Source organism: Hesperophylax consimilis, chromosome 24 (genome assembly GCF_061612785.1).
Source record: "Hesperophylax consimilis isolate HC1 chromosome 24, BYU_Hcon_1.0, whole genome shotgun sequence".
NCBI classification, from domain to species: domain Eukaryota; kingdom Metazoa; phylum Arthropoda; class Insecta; order Trichoptera; family Limnephilidae; genus Hesperophylax; species Hesperophylax consimilis.
The window spans coordinates 22,040,888-22,068,049 of NC_142859.1; the positions used below are offsets into that span (position 1 = coordinate 22,040,888).

The 27,162-nt window shown below is 36.2% G+C and overlaps 1 protein-coding gene and 4 non-coding genes across 5 annotated transcripts; all 5 read right to left on the bottom strand.

Moving 5' to 3' along the window:
* Positions 1-1,437: 1,437 nt before the first annotated feature.
* LOC149412086 (protein cycle-like) lies at positions 1,438-15,176 on the bottom strand. The gene is made up of 8 exons (XM_089646296.1): positions 15,121-15,176; positions 7,865-8,195; positions 7,055-7,172; positions 5,984-6,169; positions 4,682-4,970; positions 3,838-4,172; positions 2,860-3,011; positions 1,438-1,629 (listed from the first exon to the last, which is right to left on the bottom strand). Exons 2-8 carry the CDS (start codon positions 8,153-8,155, stop codon positions 1,438-1,440), a joined length of 1,563 nt encoding a protein of 520 aa, XP_089502422.1. The 5' UTR covers positions 8,156-8,195; positions 15,121-15,176.
* A 4,627-nt stretch (positions 15,177-19,803) lies between these two features.
* Positions 19,804-19,922, bottom strand: LOC149412087 (5S ribosomal RNA). Its single transcript, XR_016304778.1, has one exon. It is a non-coding gene; the product is annotated as a 5S ribosomal RNA (ribosomal RNA).
* A 322-nt stretch (positions 19,923-20,244) lies between these two features.
* LOC149412088 (5S ribosomal RNA) lies at positions 20,245-20,363 on the bottom strand. The gene has a single exon (XR_016304770.1). It is a non-coding gene; the product is annotated as a 5S ribosomal RNA (ribosomal RNA).
* A 6,016-nt stretch (positions 20,364-26,379) lies between these two features.
* LOC149412089 (5S ribosomal RNA) lies at positions 26,380-26,498 on the bottom strand. The gene has a single exon (XR_016304779.1). It is a non-coding gene; the product is annotated as a 5S ribosomal RNA (ribosomal RNA).
* A 322-nt stretch (positions 26,499-26,820) lies between these two features.
* LOC149412090 (5S ribosomal RNA) lies at positions 26,821-26,939 on the bottom strand. The gene has a single exon (XR_016304771.1). It is a non-coding gene; the product is annotated as a 5S ribosomal RNA (ribosomal RNA).
* Positions 26,940-27,162: the final 223 nt, after the last annotated feature.

Sequence of the window (27,162 nt, forward strand, 5' to 3'; positions counted from 1 at the left end):
AGGATAAAATCCAAAAAAATTGTTAATTGTACAATTATAAATTGGCAGGATTTTTTCATTGACAGTTGAAAGTTAAAAAAATATTTACTTATTTTTATTGTATAAACGGCATAAAAATTGAAGTGACAATTTTCTTATTAATTCCCCACTCAAAAGTAATGTGTTCTCTAAATACATATCGAATTCTTTCAAAATTATAGACGTTCCGAGTCAAAATGTCTCGGTAAGTTTTTTGTAACAAATTTCATTGTTTATTTAAAATACAAACATTTCAAAGATGATTTTATCTAGTTTCTAAAATGGTATTTATTTTAAGACAACTTACATTTGCTTACAGCACAATTTAGATACTTCGGGAGCATTTCGAAATTCCATGAAAATTCACTGTTTCGTTGGGACCGGTAGGTTTACATATTTTAAGAACTGAAGGGTTAAATCGTATTTCTCACCATAATACAAAATGAGATAACACAACTTTTATGAGACCGTGTCCGGCTGGGAGATATATCTCAACGGCAGTTTGTTGTCTGTGAAGAATATCTCCCAAAATTGCGCAAGGGTTAAAAATTTATATATGTTTGCACGGCACCGTCGAAGTCATTTTTCACAAAAACGGCACTCTACAAATCATCAAATTTATTAGTGAAAAAGGTCCGTACTATAAATCTTAGTGCTTAAAGCTTTATAAAACTATTTATAACTCTAATGGAGTGCGTTTAGCAGAACAAGACTTAATAAAACACACTTCATACAATAATATTGTTTAATAATATTTAAGGTAACCTGCCTTAAATCACATCAATACACAATAATGTTATCAACACTTCCATCAATATACGACTTCTACGATAAGACAACTTACAAAAATAATAGTTGGTTTAAGAATAATTAAAATAAATTGTATTATTTTTTATTCATTTATCACAGTTTTTGCTGGCTCAATCACATGCATTTTTACATTAATTAAATAATGGGCTTAATTACAATAATTAGTTCGTTTTTTTTGGCTTGCATTAGAAAATATATACACAATAATATACCAGTAGTTATTTCTGTGAACAATAGACCTCGAGTGAAATGAATTGTGTTTCTAATTTCTAATTTAATAAATCGGAACCAAAATTTGGCAAATCTCTAAAAATTCTCTGAAATCGTAAGATTTGTAAGTAGGTTATAAATATACATACTTAATAATTTTTTTAATTTATTTTCATAGAAAATGTATGGATCGTAAGTTGTCCGGATATCTTAAAGCATTTCATACGGTGGAACAGAGCACTCTTACCTTAGGTCTCCATGTTTAGAAATACAGGAAACACCTGCACCCGAATCACACTGTTCTGTTTCATAATATGACTAAAACAGACCAAAATAGATACGCATTTTCATAAAATATATGTCTTTTGATGATGATTACTTATTATGCCAATAATTTAGTTAAGGTAATGGCCAGGGCAGGCCCGAGAAGTCCACTGGCCCCCCGAGCCCCCCGTCGGCCTCCAACAGGCTCATGAGGACCGCCATGGCCGCCTCGTCACTGCCGTCAGTCGGGGGTCCCTCCACAGAGGGGGCCATCGCGTTAGGGGGCGGTAAAGGGAGCTGAGGAAGGGAGGAGGATAACTCTGAATCCTGAAATTAAAATGCACAACGAATTAGTCATCAAAATAACAACATTCCAGGAGGGTTTCCACGATACAATGGAACACACCCTATTATTTTATAATGTTCTGTTTTATCCGGTTACCCCTCAGGAGACTGAACTTGTTCGGGTAAGAAACCATTAATAGCTGTACGAAATACGAGTAGGTACCGATGAAGAGGATGATAAAACGTCTATTCGTTTGTGGTACCTGGGGAGTCATGTTGTTTAATCAAGAGACATTGCCAAACATATAATTAAAATGTGATTGGTGGGCAACAATAAACAAATAAAATAAAATGTAGTGATTTATACAGTTGAATGATAGCTACCCATATTTAGGTCCCATCGCTCTAGGCCTCGAGCGATGGCTGCCTAAATTAAAGTAGACAATTTTTTACACAACTTATTTAATTTTTTTTTAAATACCGCAAACAACTCAATTATAAAATCTAGAAATATGTTGTAAAGGTTGAAATATAGGTTGGTTCATTGGCTTTAAACCACAGAAAACAGTTTATATATTTCAATATTAATATTCGGAGTTATGATTTTTTTAATGAGCCCTGCCAAATTCAAAACTTAATCTCCAACGTTTAAGGAATTTATTTTGTAAATACTCCATCGCTTGAGTGGTTAGCTGTGTTAGCACTATAATATAGGTATGAAAGGAAACGAAGGGGGTGAAAAAACACCCTTTCATTTAATCATTTTTGCTTTATGCTGGTACTCGTTTATGGAGCTAATGTCTCGCTTTGTTGGGAAAATGGCTCAGATTCCTGTTGAATCAACAGAGATTGAAAAACACCCAATGGTAACCATAAAAACTTCTTTAGAAGGACTGGGCTATAGTTATAGGAATCATGGCTCACTGACAACTCTGGTGAACTTCTTTAAAATAAGTAGGCTACTGTCAATAGAATAAGGAGAAACATTGAAGATAGCATAATGACAACCTCGGCAAAATTCAAAGACTGAAATAAGTATGATGAAATCGGGTGAAGCGTAAAGCATGTGTGATAGCATAATGACAACTCTAGCGAACTTCTTTAAAATGACTATCCTACTGTAAATAGAATAAAGAGAAACATCGAAGATAGGACAATGACAACCTTGGTGAACTTCTTTGAGGACTAGGCCACTGTCAAGGGAATAAGGTGAAGCAGGAGAAAGCAAAAATAATCACCAGGGTTCAGGTGTAAGACTGCGCGCCAGCTTACCTGCTCAGACTGCAGGCCAGGATTGGGACTACTCTCAGACGACGAGGAATCTCCCCTGCGCTGGGTGGAAAGCACCTGGTGCGCTATTTGGCTGCCGATCTTGCTGGATTCCACGTGGCTGCTGATGTACTTGTACATGTCGCTGCCACTTGCTGCAACATATAAGAAATCAAATGTGTTTATAAATGTGAGCAAATTATGATGTTAGAAAGACAATAACTCTTGTCAAAATAAATATCTGAGCACATTTTGGTCGAGGATGTGACAAATAAACAAAGATATTAAATAGTGAAATATCAGAAGGTAACGGAGAATCTGAAGGAGCATTGATTGATGTGTATAGAGAATCTGGATTGACAGATGAACCCTGTGGTAGAGTTTTTTTTACATTAACTCCTCACAGGAGACCCTGAGGAAAATAATTTCCCTCAGGGCCTATGCCATCTTTGGGTTTGCTGTGTGGAGGGTTTTTTGTGGAAAGGAAAGAGTGAACCTGGGTATTGAAGAGACCCACGTTATAGGAGGGGCGAAACACAGAGGCTGGCAAGTCATTCCAAAACCTTGCTGTTGAACATAAGAACGAATCGTAGAAATGACCTGTTCTCGTGTGAAAAATGTCAACTGTGTACGATTGTTGGGTTTGGCTTTGTTTCCCAACTGCACCTCCAATAGTTCTTCGGAACATCTTCCATTGGAATAACAATAGAACAAAATTTATTTGCTTCATTTGGTGTCCAGATATGAATAGTTCCTGTCTCCTTTTTTCTTTTTCTCCCTCACTTCCTTCAGCCTCAACACATTCTCGAAATGTGTACCAATGCCATAATTCCACTGGCTTTGGACAGTTAATAATCCTGTATAATAAGTCGTCGACATGTTCTGAGGAAACCTACCTAACAAATAGAACATCTTACAATAGCACCACCAAGTTCAGAACAAATAACTTTCCGAAATAATATAAATAATGCAAAAACTTACATTGTCCCAAGAAATCAAATGTAGTCGGCGTTTTGTTCCGAAGCAGTTGGCCGGTATTAAAGAGCACATCTTCCGATAGCACCACCGAGTTCTTGGCAACTAGATAGTCCAGTTCCTTGGTCCAGGGATTGCGGAAGGCTTTCCACTCGCTCTGCAAGTGAGCGAAAGAGCCGTCCTTGGTGCGGACTCGGTAAGGCGGGGTAAGGGCTCGAGTGGCACCCAGGAGGGCCAGCTTGTGAGCTTCCGCCAGCCCGGGGATGTCCTCGCGATGGAAGTATTCATACATGCTGGTGCCTAACAACTCTTGGGGGAGGAAACCCATCACAAGTGTTGACCTGGAATTTGAACAAATATTGAAGGTATAAATCACATGCCAGTGAAAAGCGTGCTTTTGGCGAGTAACTGGTATGGTAACTACTCGCCTACTTATAGGTCAGTAGAACTGGCTGAGATGGAGGTCACGGAAAAAATTAGAAACAAACTGCAATTTCATTTTTGTAAAGTAGTGAATCTGTATTCCACAAGAATTAATAGCTGCGATAGTGCATCATGAATTGCAGAGTCTTTTCACCACCCCACCGAGCCATTTTGATCGCGAAAATATCAATTTGATAAAAGCAACAAAACAGCGAACGCAAGTGTTCACCTTCATGCCTGGACGTCCTGGAGTTGGTATGTATTAAGAATGAAAAGTAGATATGTAGGTAGATATTATCTTTCTAAATCTTTCAGGAATCTTTATGGAGATACGTAAGAGAGACCAAGAGACTGATATGGAAGAGGAGGATTCACATCGTGGAAGAATAATTTAGCAAGACGGGAAGGCCAAGAGAAAGGTGCATACCTTTGATCCACGAACAAGAACTTCCCATCCATGGCATGTCTGGATATGAAGTGCAGCGGGCGGCAGGGGGGCGGCGGGTTGCCGAGCGGTGCAGGGGGCTCTGGGCGGGGGCGGCCCACCGCTACCAGGCATGACAGATTGCCATCCCCGCTGCACTCTGCCTCCCCTTCAGTTCCCCCCTCACCGCCCGCTCCGCCGACTCCGCCCGCTCCGCCGACTCCGCCCGCTCCGCCCTCGCCCGCCCAACTCTTCAAGTAGCCGCTGCATTGAATCACGAGGTAGCGTTTATCTGAAAGCAAATATTGGAATATCAGTCATTTTATGTAATATTTTATTTATTAAAGCGGAGAGTGAAGACGGTATACCTAGTTCCCGTGAGGCCATCTCCCATTTCACCTCATTCTTTTTAGTTTGTTTACAAGCCCCCTTTTCTGGAGGATCCTGTAGCAGTAAGTCTCCCTTTGTTTAGGTTCTCCGAAGGCCCCACGAGGGAGAAGTCCACCGAGATGGCCTCAACTCTCCTCTCTCCTAGGTTCCCCAAAGGCCCCTCGTTTTTTGTTGTTGTTCTTGTTTGAATGGTTCATTTTTGGTTTTTATATGTGTATATACTATATTAAATTGCACTAAAAAATAGGCTTCTGATGTGTGAATGGCGTCCAAAATCGACACATTTGATAGTCTTATTTTAAAAACTAAATCTAGTATAACTAAACTAGTTATAGTAGATATAGTCAATAGAATTGCCACCGGAGTGCTAATAGCTCGGTTTGAAGGTAATTATACATCTATCCTAAATCACTTCATCAGATTTTTATTTTTCCGATCTGTTTTCAACAATTTAACAACACTGCTCTTCAAAACTGACTTATTACTGTCAATTAGTGACGGTCAAACGAAAAAAAAATCCACATATGAGGTGATCAAAGGCTCGGTGTTTAGTAAACTCGACTAGCGGGAGACGGACCGAGTTCAAAAACAGCGTTTCTCATTCTATTTCAACAGAAGTTTTTACGGCAAAGGTCTCATAATCGTTTATTTAAATAAATAAATACTTCATCCCTGACATTCATAATAAATTGTATACTTGATTATTAAATGTATACATGGATAATAATTGTATGCAAATATTGAAAGGTATGAGCTTGAAGAATGTTAACAGTAAGTGATGCTGTGATTGTTATGGTATATTAACAGTATGGAAGATCTACACAGTCACTTTTGTCACATCTAGTATGAATGAAGGATGTATATTATGTAAGCAAAATGATTTAACTATATGATGGTTGTTATGATGTTAGTTACCTGATCCCGTTTGCTTTCTCTTTCGATGGCACGAAGTCGATGGGATGGTGGACATGGAGTCGGACTCCTCCTTGAGCGAGATCGGGTGCGAGGATCGGCACTTCATGCGACAGAAGAAAGAGCGTCGTGCTCCAGGGCACAGCTTGCTAGCGCCCGCGGGCAGGTCTGTTTTCACAGGTAGCATTGCTGCCGAGGAAGGAAAGCCAGTTAAAACAACAACAGTTAAACCTTCCTGTAACCAGGATTAACGATAGTCTACCACACTCTTAAAATCTTCCATATTTTAATATCATATCAATATTTATTCAGGTAGGTTATCCTAGACCAGATATTTTAGCATCTACAAATGATATGAACTAATTAAGATCAACATGTCAATATAGAAATTGTAATCAAATTTTTCAGACTTTATATCTTGTTTAAATCTTCCCCACAGGAAAAACTAAACCTTTCCTCACACATTTCCACAAAATGATCATCTAATCAATCCACATTATATAAACAAAATAAATACAAAACAATACAAGAACAACACGTCAAATCACCAGAGATCAAATGGGAAAATAATTCACCGACTCCAGATATTTTCGGTGACCGGATAAATCATCACAATGATAATTCATAACATCTTTAAAAAGTTACATAAAGTCATGGAAAGTGATGAAACAAAAACTTTATTAACTGGGTTAAGTAGGTTAGGTTAGGTTAGGTTAAAAAAAATTTTTTTGATGAATTGTCACTGTGTTGAGTTATCATGGAACCAAAACAGGTGCATAATACTAAAATTTTATTTTAGAATGATCTTTGTTTAGAAAAATATTAAAAATGAAAACTAGTACTAAAATTTTGGAGGAAAATGCGAAGTTGCACTAATCATGTTAAAAATGCATGTTTTACGATAAACGATGAAAAAATGAAAAAAAATGCACATTACACTTTTTCCAGTCTCTAAAAATATGATTTAAAACTCGCATGGTTACATCTCGGGAATACAAAGGTATTTTTTTTGCACGGTAAGGGGGAGGTTAATTAAAATGTAGAAATATTTAATAATTTATTATCACAACATACTTTTGGCATCTATGAGCCTATCCCTTGGGTTGAGATCGGACGATGATAGTTGTTCCTTGACCTTGGCGACGTCTTTCGGGTGGAGAATATCAAACCAGCTCTGGCCCAGGAGATCTCCCTGGAAAAGACTGCTCATGTTAATTTGTCAATGCAGGCAGTTAATGCAGACAAGCACTCTAGTTTGTGGAAATAATTATATGAGCTGGAAAAGGAAAGGAAATTTTAAGTTGACTAAAGATAATCCCTATAAGGAAAATACCCAACATTTGATGACAGTTTTAAAAACGCAAATTTAGAAATACATTAATTTGGTATTTGATACTGCAGAAGGATCTAAACTGCCCTACTATTGGACTACGGCATCCACGAATTGGAGATGAAGAAAACAAATTGAATTAATGTCTGGCTTTCAAAACTGGTCACCTAACACAGCTAAAGCCAAAACAGGCAACACAAAACGAAAGTATCTAGTAAATTCTGGTAGATTCATCCGCTCTATTTCGGGATTTAAAAATATCACTTTTAAGGGAGGCAATTTCCGAATCCAGAGCCAAATTGCTACCGCGTCTGCCACATAGATGGCACTAAACTAAATTAATCTAATCCTTACCGTGAGTGATTTATTTATCTCCTTACCGGAGATTAGTTCAGAATATGCTCCACAGAATTCGAGACATACAGCAGCCTTCCCTGATGACACCCAACAGAAATTAGTAACCCATCCTCCCTCTGCAAGACCAGGGCTTTAAACCTCGCATCAGATAATTGTATGGGCTTGTAGCTGACCTCAGTGAATCCAACAATCCTTACCGGAGAGTAGTTCAGAATCTGCTCCACAGAATCCGAGACATACAGGAGTCTTCCTCGATCACATCCAACAGCAAATAGAAACCCATCCGCCCTCTGCAAGATCAGAGCTTTGAGCTCCGCATCAGACAAGAAGCTGGGTTTGTAGCGGCCCTCTGTGTAGCTATGGACAGCACCCCGCACGCTGCGGAGATGTTGAACTGCGAGTCGAAGGACTGTCAACTTGTCCAGTTTTCGAGACATGGCGTGGCACATTGGTACCATGGCCGATAGTTCTTGAATGTAGGTGTTCATCTTGTCGCGGCGGCGCTTTTCAATCTCGCTGTGATTCTGCCTGGAATACAATACAATTTTTTGTTATAAATAATAATAATAAATGCTTTATTACCTTCCTTTTTTATTTCAAGTAGATAAAATATAAATATATATTGTTTATAAATAATCAAATTTAATTATACAAATAATAATTTGGTGTCAGTATGTTTTCTATTCCTGAAATCCTTACAGTTTGTATCGAGCTTTTTTATTTGAGTTTTAAATGTTATAGGTAATGTTGTGTTTTTGAACGAGAGTGGAATTGTGTTGCAGAGTTGAATACGTTAGTATTAGAATGCTTTATATATCCATGTGAAAAACATATTATCATACATGAATGCCATGTTAACATTGGGTGTCGCAAAGTTTCCGCTATCTTTTTGTGGTGTTTATGTTAATGTGTATTAGTGCAAGCGAGATAGTAAAGTTGCGAGATTATATAAAAGGCGATGCATGCAAGTAAAGTGTCTCTTTTGTTACAAACAGCTCCCTTATAAATACCAATTACCAAATACTTGATCACGTATATTCTTTACTGAATTAGGTACTACCTGACACGCCACAATGAAGGCACGACAAGTTCATCAGTATCACATACATCAAACTTTTTCTAGCCAACGACGGTCTCAGCAGAGGCATAATCTGACTACGTGGAAGAAGTTTAAAGCTGGATGAAATGGAGACATCATGAATTTATTTCTGTGTTTTATCAATGGCACTGCAACCGTGGGATAGTATGTGCCACCTCTAACAAACGTTTCCACTCCTTCTGGTCTGATTCTGTCATTTCCTAGATTCTTATGTTAGGTTAAGGATGCGATGTTCACCTACACGCCATCTTTCTACCTAAATTTAGATATCCTAACACTTTTTCGTCCTGCAGGCTTATTACAAACAAGTCTCTTTGATTGTCGACTACATTTGCTGTACTCGCTGCTGGCGGATCTTTTACAGCTTTATTCGTCTTCTTTTTAACAAATCTTCTAATAGCTCTTGGTTGTACGTCTTTCGCAATCACCATTTTAATTTATACTAGCTGATGTAGTAAAGTTGTTAGGTTGTGAATTCTAGTGTACCTTCCCAAAAACTGGGTGCATTTTTAAGGTGGAAATAATATTATTGTAGAGAAATGAAAAGTTACCTTTTTGAAATTATTTTTTCCATGTATTCCTTGCTTATTTTTCATACACCCCTTTCTTCATTCATTACATACGCCACATTTTATCACAAGTAATTATTTCATATAATTTGATCGTGCCATGTCCTCCTCATGTCCGTCTCTAACACTTTGTGCCATTCTCTACTGAATACCATCTGGTTACAGTTAAAAAGCCACAATACACCGACTTTAATTTGACTATTCCAGTGGAGAGATAATTCGAAGTCTTCCTCGGGCGTCCTTGACTTCTTTTACTATTCAAACCTCTCTCTAAATACTCCTGGCACGAATAAGAATGAACTTTGAAATTTTCTGCAAAATTGGTCCATTAGTTTTTGTGCCTATAGGATAAACACATACGGACATTGTATTTTATTTACACAGAAGTTGTTCTTCAGTCACCAATATCTCGTTTGTCCTACAAGCCTTCGGATTTTCACTCCGCCTTATTTCAATTACATGTCATTTAATCCTACCAAAGCAGGCAACCCCTATTTAAAATGCTTACTTAACATGCTTAGTGTAGAGAATGTCACAGTCTGATAACATTCTTGTGGGTGATGTAAGGGTGAGTAAGTCGACATTACATAAGATTTAGTTGTCACCTTCCGTGACCACTGGTGACCTTGCATACTGTCCTGTGTTGGAGCGTGTGTCTTTTTTCTGAATATTTTGTGCTATGGATGACTCTTTTTCTTGTTTTTGTTACATTCTACTATTTTATTAAATATTTCAGTTTATTAATCGTAAGTGTTACATCCGATAGCAGTAAAGTGTCGTAAAATATAAAGTGAAGTTTTCGTTTTTGTAGGTTTTTGTAGGTACCAGCACTCTATTGTAGACTGTTAGCTTCGCTTCTTTGGACATTTTTTGTTATCGCCAACTGCGTTCAGTCCTCCATTAATGGAGTTACCTGCATTTGCACTTCTTTCAAAATCTCTGTCAGCCTTCCCATTTCTCGTAAACATACCCCCTAAATACACAAACTAATCCACTTGCTTTAAGTATTCCTCATTCACAACTACATTGCACACTGTTATTGTAGAGAACTCTCGTTTGTACTCTCTCTTTCAAACACCATGACTTTAGACTTACTTACATTCATCATTAACTCATTCTTCATAGATACTTTGTTCATCCTACACACGAGAGACTGTAGATCTTCTATTCTGTTAGCAATCAGAACTGCATCATTAGCATACAACAGGCAACATACTTTCAGATTACTCAAATTCGCGCCCAATCCCACCTTTTTCAATTCTCGCGTACAATTATCCATGTATAGATTGAATAACCGTGGTGACATTACGCAGTCTTGTTTAACACCTTTTGTGATATCAAACCAACTCGTAAAACCACCGTTCATCCTAACACATGCAACACTTCCCTCATACAGAGACGCAATTGCCTGTGTGAGATTCGTTTTCACTCCATACTTGGACAACACCTTCCATAGCTTTTTCCTGTCGACTCGGTTGTATGCTTTTTGCAGATCTACAAAGGCACACTTTTTTGCCTGTAAAGTTACAGGCAGAAAAATTTCTGGTTTTTTGCCAGAAACTTCTCAGTGAGCATCCGCAATGAAAAGATCTGGTCCATGCACCCCTATCCACTCATAAAAGCACCTTATTGTTTTATTTTATCTTTATATTTATTCTTGTCACCCAGCAAATGATTAAACAGGTTTGGATATCTGGTGTTTTTTTTCTCCTTACTAATGAAAATTAGTGATCTAACCTAACCTAACCCTTTGAGGCCTAAAATAATTAAACGGAAAAAAATTGTACTTACACTAAATTTTTTTTAAGGTGTTAAGAAAAGCACTAAAACACTAAATATGCTCTGGAAACAGAAATGCTAGGCTGAAAGGGTTAAGCGGTGATCTCTGGCATCATGCAAATTGAAATTCAATTGAAATTTTCTATAGTTTTGACGTACCAAATATACATCAAATGTATGCCAAAAATATACTATTGAAACTATTCAAAAATATTAAATACTCTACTAGGCCGCGTATCCATCACTCTAGATCGAATCAAAATGACATAAAGTACATTCCGAGTTATAAAACCACATTGGGACAAAGAAGCGAATCGAAATGACATAAAAGACATTCCAAGTTATAAAACCACATTCGGACAAAGAAACGAATCAAAATGACATAAAAGACATTTCAAGTTATAAAACCACATTCGGACAAAGAAACTACATACATTGTAAGAAAACTCCACTACACCCTTCCTCCAGATATAAAACGGATAGAAAAGTTTAATGCTTGTAAACCACGAATAAAAATCTGCTGTGAGAGATCAATGAAAAAAAAACACTAAAACCGACAGAAGATAAATAAAAAATAATTAAATACTTTTGTCTGCACAGGACATCCTAGAAAAGAGGATTAATAAATACCATTACAATACTTAAATTCACTACAACATTTTGAATGTACAAAGTTTTATATAGTCGATAAAATAAAAATAAATTGATTGCACAACTTTTTTTTCGGGAATTTCTGGATCAGCAACCATTCTATGAAATATCATTTTAACAATACAAATACGAGAGGACGCCATAATATTCGTTACAAATCTATAAAACATATTCCCTAATGACCGGTTAGTATCCGAGTTCACAATTGCGTCAGGTTTCGACCATGACATCGTGAGTTCAATTCCTCCATCCATAGCAACATTTTCCGCTAATTATGTTAGTACCACCCTAAACAAATTATTCAATTACGCATTATTATCATTTATTAGTTGGAGTTTTTCAAATATTGTAATATTCGTTATTTATTTCTGTCTCACTCCAATTTATTGTGTCTTCTGTTCCGGTGTTTGCCTCCACACCGTCCAGCCTGCTACGTCTAGGTTTTCCAATACATCTTCGTCCTGCAGGCTTTTGAAGGAGAAACCTCTTCCTGCCCAGCAGAGCTGTCTCAGTTTTATAAGAGACTAGCGTGCTGACAATTTTTCTGCGTTCAAACCATCTATCCAATTTCTTCGACTAGTTGTTGAAATTATCTTTATCCAGTGTACAGAAAGTTCTTTTGGTATCCTTGACCGTTCATTAATCCGGAAGCCCCTCGCAGCCGCTATACCACTGACCTCGTTATTTCATAATCTTCACATGTATGGCTTAAGTCTTACCTGCCAGATACTCCTGACAGCTGCTGAAATAGCAAATGAAATAGAAATAGTCGGTAATACAAATGATACCCAATTTTGAAGGGTAGATCTTTTTTTTCGTATGGTGGAGGTCATAGAGAGATGCTGGAGTTGTTGGAAAAAATGGAGCACTTGACGAGCATTCCAAGGAACATAAATAAATCAATGTTCATATTTTACAGCAACATGTAGAAAAACAACATTATCACGAATTTCTCTTCAAAATCAGCCATCGTAAACCACGACGGGAAAACACTGCGTCGGTAATACGAATGATACCCAATTTTGAAGGGTAGATCTTCTTTTTCGTATGGTGGAGGTCACAGGGAGATGCTGGAGTTTTTGGAAAAAATGGAGCACTTGACGAGCATTCCAAAGAACATAAGTAAATCAATGTTCATATTTTACTGCAACATGTAGAAAAACTACATTATCGCGAGTTTCTCTTCGAAATCAGCCATCGTAAACTATAAGTAATACTAAAGTCTGCTTGGTGATACAGAAGAATTCTAAAAACATTCGCATTGTAGTTTTAAAATTCTATTAGAAAAGGGAAGATTTTTTTAATGTGAAACCGCACAAGAATCTCAACTCCTTCCATCCGTCTGGAGCCAGTGAGACTATGGCATCCCCAATTGGGGTAAGTCATGAGGCTGAAGGTAGTGGGGAGGAGAAGGATATGGGGAAGAGAAAGGTAGGGGGAAGTACCTGACTATTCAGATCTGGTAAGCAAACACGGCCAAAGCCGTTTCTAACAAAGTTACAATTCTGAATGGTGGTCTTACACCAGCTCGATATTGAGAGTATTTTCCACTCTGATGATAATTCTAGACAACTATTAAGAGCCAAATTCCGCATGACACGAAAAACATCTGTTTTCGGTGCAAAGTTTTGTATTTTGATTTCTATTTTGTTTATCACAAAATAAAATAATGTTTTAAAAAAACAATATCTTTTTCTATACATATGCTAGGGGATTGTGTTAAAATGTTTAAATAATTGCTTAAAAAATATATTAACAAAACGTGAAAAATAGCTTAAAGTTCTATTATATCGTCTAATTCTAAATACAGAAGAATTAGAAATATATTCTTTGTTACAAAATCAATGATGTCTAAACCGTTTGTTAGTCAGATTATTTTAAAAGACACTCCTTAAATAAATAAAACAGTATTTTAATACGTAAAAAACATCTCAAATAATTTCCAACCTGTAGGTGAGCGAATGTCGTGGCGACGGGACGTTCATTCTTAATATGGGCATGAGTTCCGGGGCACCCTCAGGCCGGGTACCGTAAGGCTCCTGTCCCGCATGCTCATAGGGTAAATACAGAACTGCTGGGAGGGGCCAGAGGGGCCAAGCAGGGGGGCCTAGTCAGCATTTGCAAAAATGCTGACCGTTAGATCCACTCCTGCTTTAAGGTAAGGTAAGACTGGGACCACGTAAGCAACGTATGCAACGCATCAAGATATCTGGACAACTTACGGTCTATGCATTTCATATGAAAATATTTGCTTTAGAAACACACTTGTCACACACAACACATTCATACGCTCCCCACGCAACGCCGATCTGCGCTGTCCAGAACCGCGTTGGATGTGTGAAAGGAAGATGGTAATGGTGGAAGGCCTTCCATCGAGATGAATTGATGTTTAAGGTTGTATTTTTTTATTTTATTTTTATTTAACGGCAGTATAAAGTAAAGTAAAAAAGATACAATTTTAAGTAACATAAAGATATAAAGTGATGTAGTTTGTTTTCAGTCCTCCTCACTAGGTATTCCTGTTCCGAGGCGGACTGTAGGTTGTTGCATGTGTGTTGATAATGATTTCCTCATCTACTAATTTGTTAGTTCCCGCAAAATATAAAATAAATTAAGCAAAAAGTATTTATGTTTGTTGTCTGTAGGTTGCGTTGGGGTTACTTCATAAATTTAATGATTTCCTCATCTTCATGTTTAGTAAGCCATAATTTGATGTCTTTTTTAAACTTTTCTATATCTATGGTGTTTTTAATTTTAATAGGAAGGGCATTATATAATTTTATAACATGGAAATAGTGGTTTTTCTGGCCGAAAGATGTATTTAATTTTGGAATGTTTAGTAGATTTGAGGATTTCATCCTTGTAGTGTAGGTGTGTTGTTCAGCAAGGTACTCATATTTTTCTTTAAAATTGAGTAGTGTATTTTTTTAGTACAGTTTCAGCGTTTGGCATTAATGACTTTAATTGCTCGGTTTGTTGTTAAAATTAAATGGGACATAAATCACGTAAGATCCATTGAACACCGCGATACTATGATTCAAATTTGCAAGTGTGCAGGTCGGCCGGTACCCTAGTACCCCTAGTGGGTAATGCATGCATTGCGTACGTGGGCCCAGTGTATACTTACCTACCTTTACATCACTCATTCATAAAATTAGAAAATTATAACGATATTCGAGTGTGTGACTGTATGGGTGCCCCAGTAGAAGCCACCCAGAGCTGGAGCAATGAACTATGTGGAAGAGGATTGGAACAGGACAACTGAGGACTGCCTGGAGGGAAATGGCGAGAATGTGGAGGAGGTCAAATCCCATCCTGGGATGTACCGCTGTGATAATGATTTATAAAAACTCACTTTTTATTGTCATCCGTGGTCCTGACAGACTTGTCATCTCCTGTATCGTCCTCGTAATCCTCGCTGCCTGCACTGCAACATACAAATACCGTGCTTAGTCAATTGATAAAGGACCTTAAAAGGACTAAATCTTATTTATTTACTGATTTTTTTCAAGCCCAGCTTTCACATGATAACGAACATCCAATGCACAACAACATATATTTTTTTACTTTGCAATGCAAGATGGGAATATAGTACATAAGATAATATATACATTGTGAAAAATTGCAGAAAAAAATTATTAAATAAATAAGGCGATAGTAAATTCTTAGTTTACTAAAATACTTCAGTGTTTGTATCTACATATGGTAAAGGTATCAATCGCACAATAAATAATTAAAATAAGTCAAAGGAGAGCTAGGCAGTTGGTTCGACTAGATTTTTTGTTCACTTTAGTAGCTGTTTATATTTAGTAATTGGTACGTTCGTGCGGCGAAACGGAGTATGCAATTGTGATTCCGTGTTGGAGTTGTTGCAATAATACGGTATGTAATCTCTCTTGATATTGTTTTTCGAGGTATATGGAAAAAAAATCAAATATAATAGTCCAGGGCTGTCAATTATTAAATTTATGTAAACAAGTTATATAATTAATTTTTCTACGTTCTGATAATTTTAGTAAAAGTTGACACAGTAGATAATCATAATTGATACGTTCTCGTGTGATACCTACTATGAAGGTAATAAATCTTAAGAATTTATTTAAAATCTTTCTATCAAGAGTGAATGAATAACATAACTTCGTGCCCACACTGTACACTGTACATACGCCGAAAGTCAATAATTCTTCGTCTACATTAATTTTGGGAGATGGATATCAGAAATTCTTCTCTTTTCTTTCCTTATAAAAAAACCCTCCACACAGCATTCCCGAAGATGACATAGACGCTGAGGGAAATCATTTTCCTATATGCCTTATCCATTACATTAACTTATCATTAAATCGTTGATAATTTCAAACTGAAAGTTTTTTGAGAATATCTGAATGATTATTATTACTTTTTAATGTTCCGTATTTATTTTACCTAGTTTTGACAAAAAAATTTACATAAGTGTAATTTTTAAATGATTAGTGTATGTAGTTTTGAACTTTAATTGCTACATTTCATTCTACTTTGATATGCAACCATTATACAGGATTTTCCAATAAGAGGTGTTATTTTGATATTCAATCGTAAAAGATCAGTGGTTTCGTTGCTTGTGTGCCACATAGCGCCATCTTTTCGAAAGTAAACGTTGTCCAGATCAATACCATCCAATTCCGACAGTAAAAAATCATTAATCATCTCTCGATAGCGCAATCCATTCACCGTAACTGTTGCTCCAGCCTCATTTTCGAAAAAGTAAGGTCCAATGACTCCACCGGACCATAAACCGCACCAAACAGTCATACGTTGAGGATAGAGAGGCTTTTCAACAATAACTCTTGGGTTTTCCGAGCCCCACATGCGACAATTTTGCTTGTTGACGAAGCCACCGAGATGAAAATGGGCCTCATCACTCAAGATGATTTTCATTTGATTCACTCAAGTGAATTTTAATAATTTCACTGCATTGTTAAAGCGTGTATCGTTCCATTTTTATTAATGGCGTAGTTTTTACTTGTCAAATGTCAAAAAATGACATCTTCAAAAGTAACATCTACCGAAATAGCGTGCTAATCAAAATAACACCTCTTATTGGAAAATCTTGTACATATATATATATATATATGTACTATTTTAGGTTAGATAAAAAAAATACAAACTAGAGGTACATTACCTTGTAAATTATTTATACTGGTAGATGTGTAGAGGTAATTTTTTTAACAATAATTACAGGAGATTTAGCGAGGCTCAAATTTTGAATTAAAAAACTTTTATAGTTTTTTTTACTAATACGCAAAATTTTGTAGTCTTCCCGTAGGAATTAATTTTTATCACAAAAGCACGCGTAAAATAAAAATTCATAACCTAAGGTCAGATTAGTCAAAAGCATTTATATTCTTTGTGGCTTTCCAAAAACTAAAATACCTACACTAATAACACCTTTTATCACTGTATTCATAAATAAAAATTTTAAACAAAGTTTTAAGAAAAAATATTTTTATTATCTTTCCCAAAGGCTTGCTGCCAAGGTTGCATTATAAATACAGGATGCAGCAAAACAGACAGTGGAGTTTTGAAGGGTCTGTGACGATAGGAATCTGAGAGTTGTCTCATTGTGTCTAGAGGGTCGTGTCATTTTCTGACGTTACCACGTCCGCACGTTTTTTTTAAATGGCCGTTCTTTCGTCACCACCGTCATGATACCGTCCCTCACCGCAATTTAATCGCAGGAAAACTCCCTAAAAGTGACCGTGGAAGTGCAATTTACAAATTTGGGGTGATTGGGAATTATTTTTTTGAGTACAGTGGACAAATCACGACTGTCGGTTATTAACGCTCAACGTTATGTTTCCATGTTGGAAATTTTTTTGAACCTCAATTGGAAGAACTAACGGAGGAAACAGATCTGGGAGACATATGAATTTGGTCGCCCAACTATTGAATTTGGGAGCCACCTTTGGGCTGGTACCCCAAAATACTTAATAAACCTGCTTGAATCTGTGCAAAGGAGAGCGATCCGTCTGATTGACAATCCGTTGTTAACAGACCGATTGCCTTCTCTAATGCATAGACGCAATGTAGGCATGCTGTGTCTGTTCTACAGGTATTTCAATAGAGCCTGCTCCAAGGAGCTAGCAGCATTGATTCCTGATGCACCGGTGCACGTGCGCGAAACTCGACGGACACGAACTGAACACCCGTTCACGGTTGACGTTGGCTTCATGAGAACGGGCCGTTTTTACGACTCGTTTTTATGTAAGTCGGCTCGTATGTGGAACGAGCTACCGGCATCTGTTTTTCCTCCCTCCTATGATCCGAGCCTCTTCAAGGCCCGCATTAACAAATTCCTTCCTACAGCCCCTACCTTATTCCGCCTCACAACGCCGCCCAACCGGGTGGTGACATAGTTCCCCTGTCTGTACACTGCACAGGCAGGGACACTCTTGTGAGGTGTCACATAAAAAAAAAATTTGGTTTCAACAAGACGGTGCTACGGCCCATACCGCTCGAGTGACAGATTCTTTTCTCTGATGGGTGACGTGGTGTGCGCTAACCTGATTTGAGCATTTGCGACTTCTAAGGACGGGTTGTTTCGGAGAATTTGAACAATTCATCATATTTCAACGTTGATTTCCGGGTTCTCTGAAACTCCTATTCAAGTTCTGTTAATATTTCAGCATAGGTTAGTTGCTTGACAGAACTGAAATAAAAACAGAACTTGGAAAAATCTTTCACAGAACCTGCAAATTAACTTTGAAATTTGAAGAATTGTTCAAATTCTCCGAAACAACCCGTCCTTAATGTTGAGCTACTTGAAGGAAAATGTTTTTAATATCGGCCTCACACCTTGGAAGAACTCAAGGATTGAATTCGGAAGGAACCGAAATGTGTTAAAATGCGATTGAAAACTTCAGAAATCACCTTCATCAATGTATCGCTGCTGGGGGCCACGATCTTCCCGATGTCATCTTCAGAAATTTATGCATAAAACGGCATAATTTTATTTTATTATTTATTCATTTATTTAACGCCCAGAGGGCTTTTACATGTAGGTGGTACAATTTTAATGACAGTTTTGAAACATGAGATAGAAATAATAAAAATAAAATTACATTTAAAAATAATACATCCAAGTAACAAAATTAAAAATAACAAGAACATTAATTAAAAAATACAGCGATTTGACTGGTTTACAAAAATATAACTTCCATTTAGGAATAGTGTTGAAATAAATCTTTTACGTAATCCACAAAATTCGCAAAGTTAATATTAAATATATCGACATCACCTAAGTATTGGTTTCCCATAGTGTGAAACCGTTGTATTGGGGAGTTCGCAATGTAATTGCGCTTATGTGTGTTGCAGTGGAATAGTGTATTTTGTGCGTGTTGTTATTGTAGGTATTCGTAAGTTTATGAGTTGCAGAAGTTCGCAACAGTCGAATTTAGAGTTTAGAATCTTGAATAAAAAAGTTAAGTCGTTTATTAGAATGAGGGTAAGGATAAGAAGCTCTGGAAATATCCTCACTATGGAAGCCCGCCTCACTCCATCCTCCAGCATTGACGCAAACTGGAGAAAAATACTAGCGCCTAATATAGTCACGGCTCCCTAAAGGCTTCAACTTTCTATTATTCTATTTATTTTATCATTTTATTGAAGTGAAACTTCTTTACGCGCGTCATGCAATTTCGAGGAGTAAAACCAACTCATGACCGAAACGAAAATGCGGGACCGATTAAAGTTCATTTGATGTAGTAAAAGTTTTGAAGTAAAATATAAATGCTTCTTAGCTCATCTCGACAACTGGCGTTGGTGGTGTAATGGTCAGCATAGTTGCTTTCGAAGCAGTTGATCCGAGTTCGATTCTCGGCCATGGAATATTATTTTTTTGTTTTTAAGGAATTTTTTTTTTTTAATGGTTGACCATAATATCAATCCACTAAGTAATATTTTAGGCCTGTAGCATAATTGAAAAGTTAAAGAATGATATAAAATTTTTTATGATGTTAACGATAAAAAAATGAAAAAAAACATAAAATTAAAATAAAAAATGGGCCAACGGCACGCGGTGTTCCCAAGCGGTCACCCATCCAAGTACTGACCGCGCCCAATGTTGCTTAACTTCGGTGATCGGACGAGAACCGGTGTGTTCAAAATGGTATGGTCGTTGGCAAAAGTTAAACAATATTAATTTCTATTCTACCTGCCAATAAATATATGAAAATTAGTATAAAAAAGCCCTAATAATATTGAAAAAATTAGCAAGGTGTGTGCGAGGTTGATAAAAATAATCATTACATACGCGCTTGAAAAAGATCGTAATTACATTAATAAGTTTGTAGGAATTTTTTTTTTCAATGGTTGACCATAATATCAATCCACTAAGTAATATTTTAGGCCTGTAGCATACTTGAAAAGTTAAAGAATTTTATGATATTATTAATTATAGTAATGATAAAAAAATAAAAAAAACATGAAATTAAAATAAAAAATAGGCCAACGGCACGCGGTGTTCCCAAGCGGTCACCCATCCAAGTACTGACCGCGCCCAATGTTGCTTAACTTCGGTGATCGGACGAGAACCGGTGTGTTCAACATGGTATGGTCGTTGGCAAACGCTAAACAATATTAATTTCTACTCTACCTGCCAATAAATATATGAAAATTAGTATAAAAAAGCCCTAATAATACTGAAAACATTAGCAAGGTGTAAATATTATATACCTAGTTTAACTCACTCTCCTAACTCATCTTCGCTGTCTACAGGCAGAGCGCACGACTGTGGTCGTGAAGAACCGAGGTTCGATCCCCGCTTTAACTAATTTTTTTTTCTTTTTTTATAACTTTTAATTTTTTTTATCACATGCTACTTATAAATATGTCAATAGACAGAAACAAAGAGAGAATGAAATGAAAAGAGAGAGAGAGAAGAATACTAGAAGTTTCACTTCTGTCTTGCGTAGGCTTGACACACCCATTTTTTTCTATTTTATTTTCAATTTATTCCGTTTTCTTTTCTTTGTTTTTCTGTTCTATCTTTTTGTTTTTGATCATATTTTTTTGTATCTCTATATGGAATGTGTGGGACTGCACTAACCTCCCCACATACCGGAATAAACAGTTTATTATTATTATTATTTATTTTACGCCTGTATTCCAATGTGTGTATTTTTAGAGTATTTAATAAGAAATGATATTGTAAGTCTTCTAGTGGGATATTTAATTTAAAATTTATAAAACGTTAATAAGGTTCCGCATAGGATAAAATAAACCCCATTTTTGTAAGTTGCGTAGTTTTAATAGCCCTTCAAAAAGGCGCTGTCTGTTTTGCTGCACCCTGTACTTATAAAGAATAACGGTGTGCAAATTGATACAGACCTGTTAACTGTGAATATCAAGCCTGATTCAGTTGGGGTGTTTTGCCCCCACGCCAATTGCAAGAGTTATAACTTTTCCAATTTGTGAAGTATTTTTAAGGATTCCTATATTGTCGTTCGGCTTGATTAATTAACTTGTCGCGCATTTGTCTCCGACTGTACACAGGTAACAATAACACCTAACCTGCTACTAGGTACTGAAATATTTCAACTGCTAAAGGATTGAAAATAATGGTTAAAGTGACCCTAAAAGATGTAGGGGTGCGAATGTTTCTCTCATTGAAAACATGTGGCATTTAATACCTTACAATTTTTATGATTTAAATTGAGCGGAGATTTTAAAAACAATTATTTATTTATTTTAATATCAACGGTATAAACAGTGACATCAGAAAATATAGGTACAATTAACAGAAACTCTAGATGGATATAAAAAGTTAGAGATACAAGTACATGCAAAACTTGTAGGTAGACTAGGTTAGATTAGTATTGATTGAAATATATGATAGTATAGATACATGATATAATATATTACAATAGCTAAAATGTATGCACTTATTTTCAGGTTTTGGTTGAAAGTAGTTAAGTGCCAATCAAGCTGTTGGTTCACAGTATTGAATATTATTATTGACCCAAGTTTCCTCAGTTGCCCCAGGCAGTTCATTTTATATACATATTTATTTGACTTTTTACGTAAGTATGAGTAGACTTACATTTTATTGGTCATGATTTAAAAGATATGATATTAAAGCATTTTTGTACCTAGCTTCTGTGCAGTTAAAAAGATCGGCCACATCTGCGTACCTATTACTAATTTCATGTAATCAAGGTACAAGCGAGTGTTTGAAATGTTCAGTCTTAGAATTGTTACAATTAAAGAGGGTTTTAGAACGAATAGCTCTTATGGGTACTTGAAATTCAATGAGGTTAATTAAATCAAGGCTGTCTACACTACCATTTACAATTTTGAACAAAAATATTATTATTTATATTATCGAATCCAATGAAAACCGAGTCACCGATCAACAATATATACTTACTTGTTGCGACGAACTAAAACTGATTTTCTTCAAGAGATTAACAATATCGGCAAAATCTATTATGGGAGTATTTTTTTGTGATGCGGCACAAAATTCAACTGCTTAGAGCCAGTGGAACATCGACACCCCCCTTCGTAGAACTTTGTGAGACTGACGGAATCGGAAAATGGGAAGAAGATGAGATTTGTTGAACCTACCCTCTCACCTATTATGATCGCCTGTTACCTTACAAAGCAAAAGCTATTTCAAAATGCGTTTTTGTTATATGCGCATTACTGAAAGAATATGAAATTGCAAACAAGACATGCTGTTTTGAAATGGCTTTAGCTATATTTAGCGACCAGTTTTATAAAGCCATGTTTTCATTTCTCCACTTCTCTCAGAGCATTTCTCAAGTGGAAAGAATTTATCCCATTGCCTATAATATAAAAAAAATGTTACACAAATTAGAAATAAACTAACTGCGGTGTATGATAATATTTAGAAATAATATGTTTAAGCCACTTTTGCGACATGGGAAGACCCAAAACGCACCAAGCATCCCTAATGAGGGGAGAAAATTGACGGGGCTAAGCTTAACTTCTTGATTTTTCTCGTTTAGATTTGTTAGTATTATTTGATACATTGTTGTTGAATATAACCGTGAAAAGAAAAGTTGTTCCAATAAAAAATGGGTCAAACGGTTAAATGTAGGTGGATTCATTCGATTTAAACCACTCTGTTTTAGTATTAACTTTCGGAGATATGATTGGAATGAGCCCTATGAATGAGTTACATCACTCGACAAAATAATTGTCAGTTTACAAGCATATTCCACTTGGGAAGAAAATTTCCTTTTGGGTTGGATAATATTCATTGGAAAGGTGAGGGGGGTTATTATCACCCCGGGTGATTCATAACACCCCCCATTTCCCGCCCTTCCCTTGCAAGTATTGGTAGTAACATCGCACTTCTTGCATAATGTTCTTACGGAGAGATTGACGTCAAGGTTTGAGAATCGATATTATTTTTTTGAAATATTTAAGTAACCATTTGCTGAATGACGGCATGACTCCATAATCACCTTTCCAGCCATGAATTTGAGTATTTATAATATTTTTTTGTTTTTTTAAACTTTCACCACCCTAATTCAAATTCAGGAAATTATATTGCATGACTATTTCATACTAAAATATTAATCATTCAGAATACATCTGAATACGCGTTCACGCATATGGCCTTGTCTGAATAAATATAATGGACAAGAACACGTGTTCCAACTTCCTCATAACATATTCATGCTCTACTGATAGTTTCTTATGAAATTTGTCAAAACATTCGTTATAGGCCTCCAATCTCGTTTTTAACAGGAAAATTAATAATTTGACCAGATTGCATTTTTATAAATAAATTCTTTGACAGATCTAATACGCCTAAATTTTTAATGAGAGAATAGCAATAATTAACAATATTAATATATTTGTAATAAGCATTTACTTTGTGGCTCGTCATAATTTACAATAAAATATATAAATTTGTTTTAGACCACTTTAAAGTGGTTTAAAGTGGTCTTAAAGTGGTCTAAAACAATTTTATATCTTTAATTGTAACAATATTAAACTTCCGATTTTATGTCCGGGTTAAATCTTCCCCATAGGAAAAACTAAACCCTTCCACACACTTTTCCACAAATGATCATCTAGTCAATCAACATTATGCAAGTGCATTATATAAGCAAATTAATACAAAACAATACAAGAACAACACGTCAACTCACCAGAGATCAAATGGGAAAATAATTCACCGACTCCAGATATTTTCATATCAGAGGGTTCGGTTCGGTAGAACTCCTAAAAGGACCTATAAATCCTACTGATCCCTCAACATAAATATTTAAAAAAATCCTTCGTTATCCTATATGTATTCAAAATGGCCGACTTTTGCATCTTTATATATAAATTTTTTGATAGATCTAATACGCCTAAATTTTTAATGAGAGAGCTATAATAATAATAATATTATTATTATTTTTATTTCGGCCACTGGCATTGTACCTAGCTCTCTCATTCAAAATTCAAAAATCAGTCATTTTAATTACATGTAGGATTACGAAAGATTTTTTAAATGTTTATATTGAGGGATCAGTAGGATTTATAGGTCCAGTTTGAAGTTCTACCGAGCCGAACCCTCTGATATGAAAATATCTGGAGTCGGTGAATTATTTTCCCATTTGACGTGTTGTTCTTTATTGTTTTGTATTTATTATGCTTATATAATGCACTTGCATAATGTGGTTTGACTAGATGATCATTGGTGGAAAAGTTTGTGGAAGGGTTTACTTTTTCCTATGGGGAAGATTTAACCCGGACCTAAAGTCGGAAAATTTATTAAAAAAAGAAGAACTGTATTTATCAACAAGTTCTGCTGTGTAGTTATTATTAAGTGTGGCAGCTGGTTTGCCTTCTGACGGCACTTTCTGTAGGGGAGACCGAGGGGTTTTGAAACAAAGGTGAGTTGAAACAGTACCGATTTTTCCGAACTTAAAACCGTTGGCTAATTGGCAACCTCGCTTTTCAACCGTTTACCTCCGCCTGCTGGCTCGTCAGTTCGCTTCGGTGCCGCGAGTCGAGCGGTTGTGGAGTTGTGCGTGCCGTGTCTCAAAAATCGTCAAAAGTAAGTTTTTAACGTTTTTTTACGATGCCTATATTTTGATAATGGTTTTGTATTTTGGTTTAAGTTATATGTGTTTCGAAAGCTCATTAACTAACGATTTATTACATATGTTTGGTACAATTGATTTTTGTGTATTTGCTTCTTGATTGTGGATTAAATAAAAAATGGGAGGTTTTTTCGTACTGAGGAGATTTGAAACAGACTGTTTCAACTCTCCTCTTTTTCAATTTTATTTGTTTATTATTTTACGGGCACAAAATAAAATGTTTTTTTTGTTGATTTAATTTGTTTATTTTGTTTCAGAATGCCTACTTTTTATAAAAGAAAGACTGACAGAGGTATGACGAGTCTCGAAATATATGATCTCGCAGCAGAAGAAGTAACTTTGCGACAGAAAAGTCTCCGTGACGCGGCTTCGAGTTACAACCTGAACGATACCTCCCTCTACAGGTATATTAAAAAAAACTGCTTATGAAGCTAAGGAAATGGCGACTGCTCCAACGATTGGATATCCCGAAAAGACCGTTTTTTAAATCTTCAATTTACCGGCTACTCCTCCTCAAATCAGCTACGAATCAGAAGACGTACCCAAGTCTGCAGAAAACCCTGATAAGAATTCACCTGATCTGGCAATATCTGAAGTAATGCTTAATACTATCACGATGCCTTCAACCACTGAAGATATAATACCTGTAGCATCTACATCACGAGATACTTCAGTTACTGTGACAGCAATTCCATTCTCACCTGAAACTCTTAGACCCTTGCCAAAAGCTCCACCAAGGAAAGGAAATCAAACAAACAGACGCAAAGTGAAATTCGCTGTCTTAACCGACACTCCCGTAAAGGATGAACTAGCTGCAATCGAAGCAGCTAGAACAGCTAAGAAAAAGGTGAAAAAACCTAGCTTTAAAGAAACAAAAAGATCAAAACCAGGCACTGAAATTAAAAAGGTCAAGTTTGTCAAGAAACGAAGAGGAAACGAAGACAGTGCAGAAGAAGAAGAATCCCTTTGCCTTTGTTGTTTAGAGCCATATTCAAATAGCAGAGCCAAAGAAAAGTGGGTGCAATGTCTGGAATGCAGCAACTGGGCTCATGAAGCTTGCACTAGTGGGGAACTTTCTTATGTTTGCCACAACTGCTTTTCAGACTGACGTTTTTTGAAGTGAAACTTCTTTACGCGCGTCATGCAATTTCGAGGAGTAAAACCAACTCATGACCGAAACGAAAATGCGGGACCGATTAAAGTTCATTTGATGTAGTAAAAGTTTTGAAGTAAAATATAAATGCTTCTTAGCTCATCTCGACAACTGGCGTTGGTGGTGTAATGGTCAGCATAGTTGCTTTCGAAGCAGTTGATCCGAGTTCGATTCTCGGCCATGGAATATTATTTTTTTGTTTTTAAGGAATTTTTTTTTTTTAATGGTTGACCATAATATCAATCCACTAAGTAATATTTTAGGCCTGTAGCATAATTGAAAAGTTAAAGAATGATATAAAATTTTTTATGATGTTAACGATAAAAAAATGAAAAAAAACATAAAATTAAAATAAAAAATGGGCCAACGGCACGCGGTGTTCCCAAGCGGTCACCCATCCAAGTACTGACCGCGCCCAATGTTGCTTAACTTCGGTGATCGGACGAGAACCGGTGTGTTCAAAATGGTATGGTCGTTGGCAAAAGTTAAACAATATTAATTTCTATTCTACCTGCCAATAAATATATGAAAATTAGTATAAAAAAGCCCTAATAATATTGAAAAAATTAGCAAGGTGTGTGCGAGGTTGATAAAAATAATCATTACATACGCGCTTGAAAAAGATCGTAATTACATTAATAAGTTTGTAGGAATTTTTTTTTTCAATGGTTGACCATAATATCAATCCACTAAGTAATATTTTAGGCCTGTAGCATACTTGAAAAGTTAAAGAATTTTATGATATTATTAATTATAGTAATGATAAAAAAATAAAAAAAACATGAAATTAAAATAAAAAATAGGCCAACGGCACGCGGTGTTCCCAAGCGGTCACCCATCCAAGTACTGACCGCGCCCAATGTTGCTTAACTTCGGTGATCGGACGAGAACCGGTGTGTTCAACATGGTATGGTCGTTGGCAAACGCTAAACAATATTAATTTCTACTCTACCTGCCAATAAATATATGAAAATTAGTATAAAAAAGCCCTAATAATACTGAAAACATTAGCAAGGTGTAAATATTATATACCTAGTTTAACTCACTCTCCTAACTCATCTTCGCTGTCTACAGGCAGAGCGCACGACTGTGGTCGTGAAGAACCGAGGTTCGATCCCCGCTTTAACTAATTTTTTTTTCTTTT

Bases quoted from the DNA above. Each gene is read 5' to 3' on its own strand.
- LOC149412086 (XM_089646296.1), bottom strand. From the start codon at position 8,155: ATGAACACCTACATTCAAGAACTATCGGCCATGGTACCAATGTGCCAC. The intron at 4,971-5,983 runs GTAACTAACATC...ATTTGCTTTCAG, and splicing joins GAGAAAGCAAACGGGATCAG to ATAAACGCTACCTCGTGATT. The intron at 1,630-2,859 runs GTAAGCTGGCGC...TTTTAATTTCAG, and splicing joins CTGGCCTGCAGTCTGAGCAG to GATTCAGAGTTATCCTCCTC.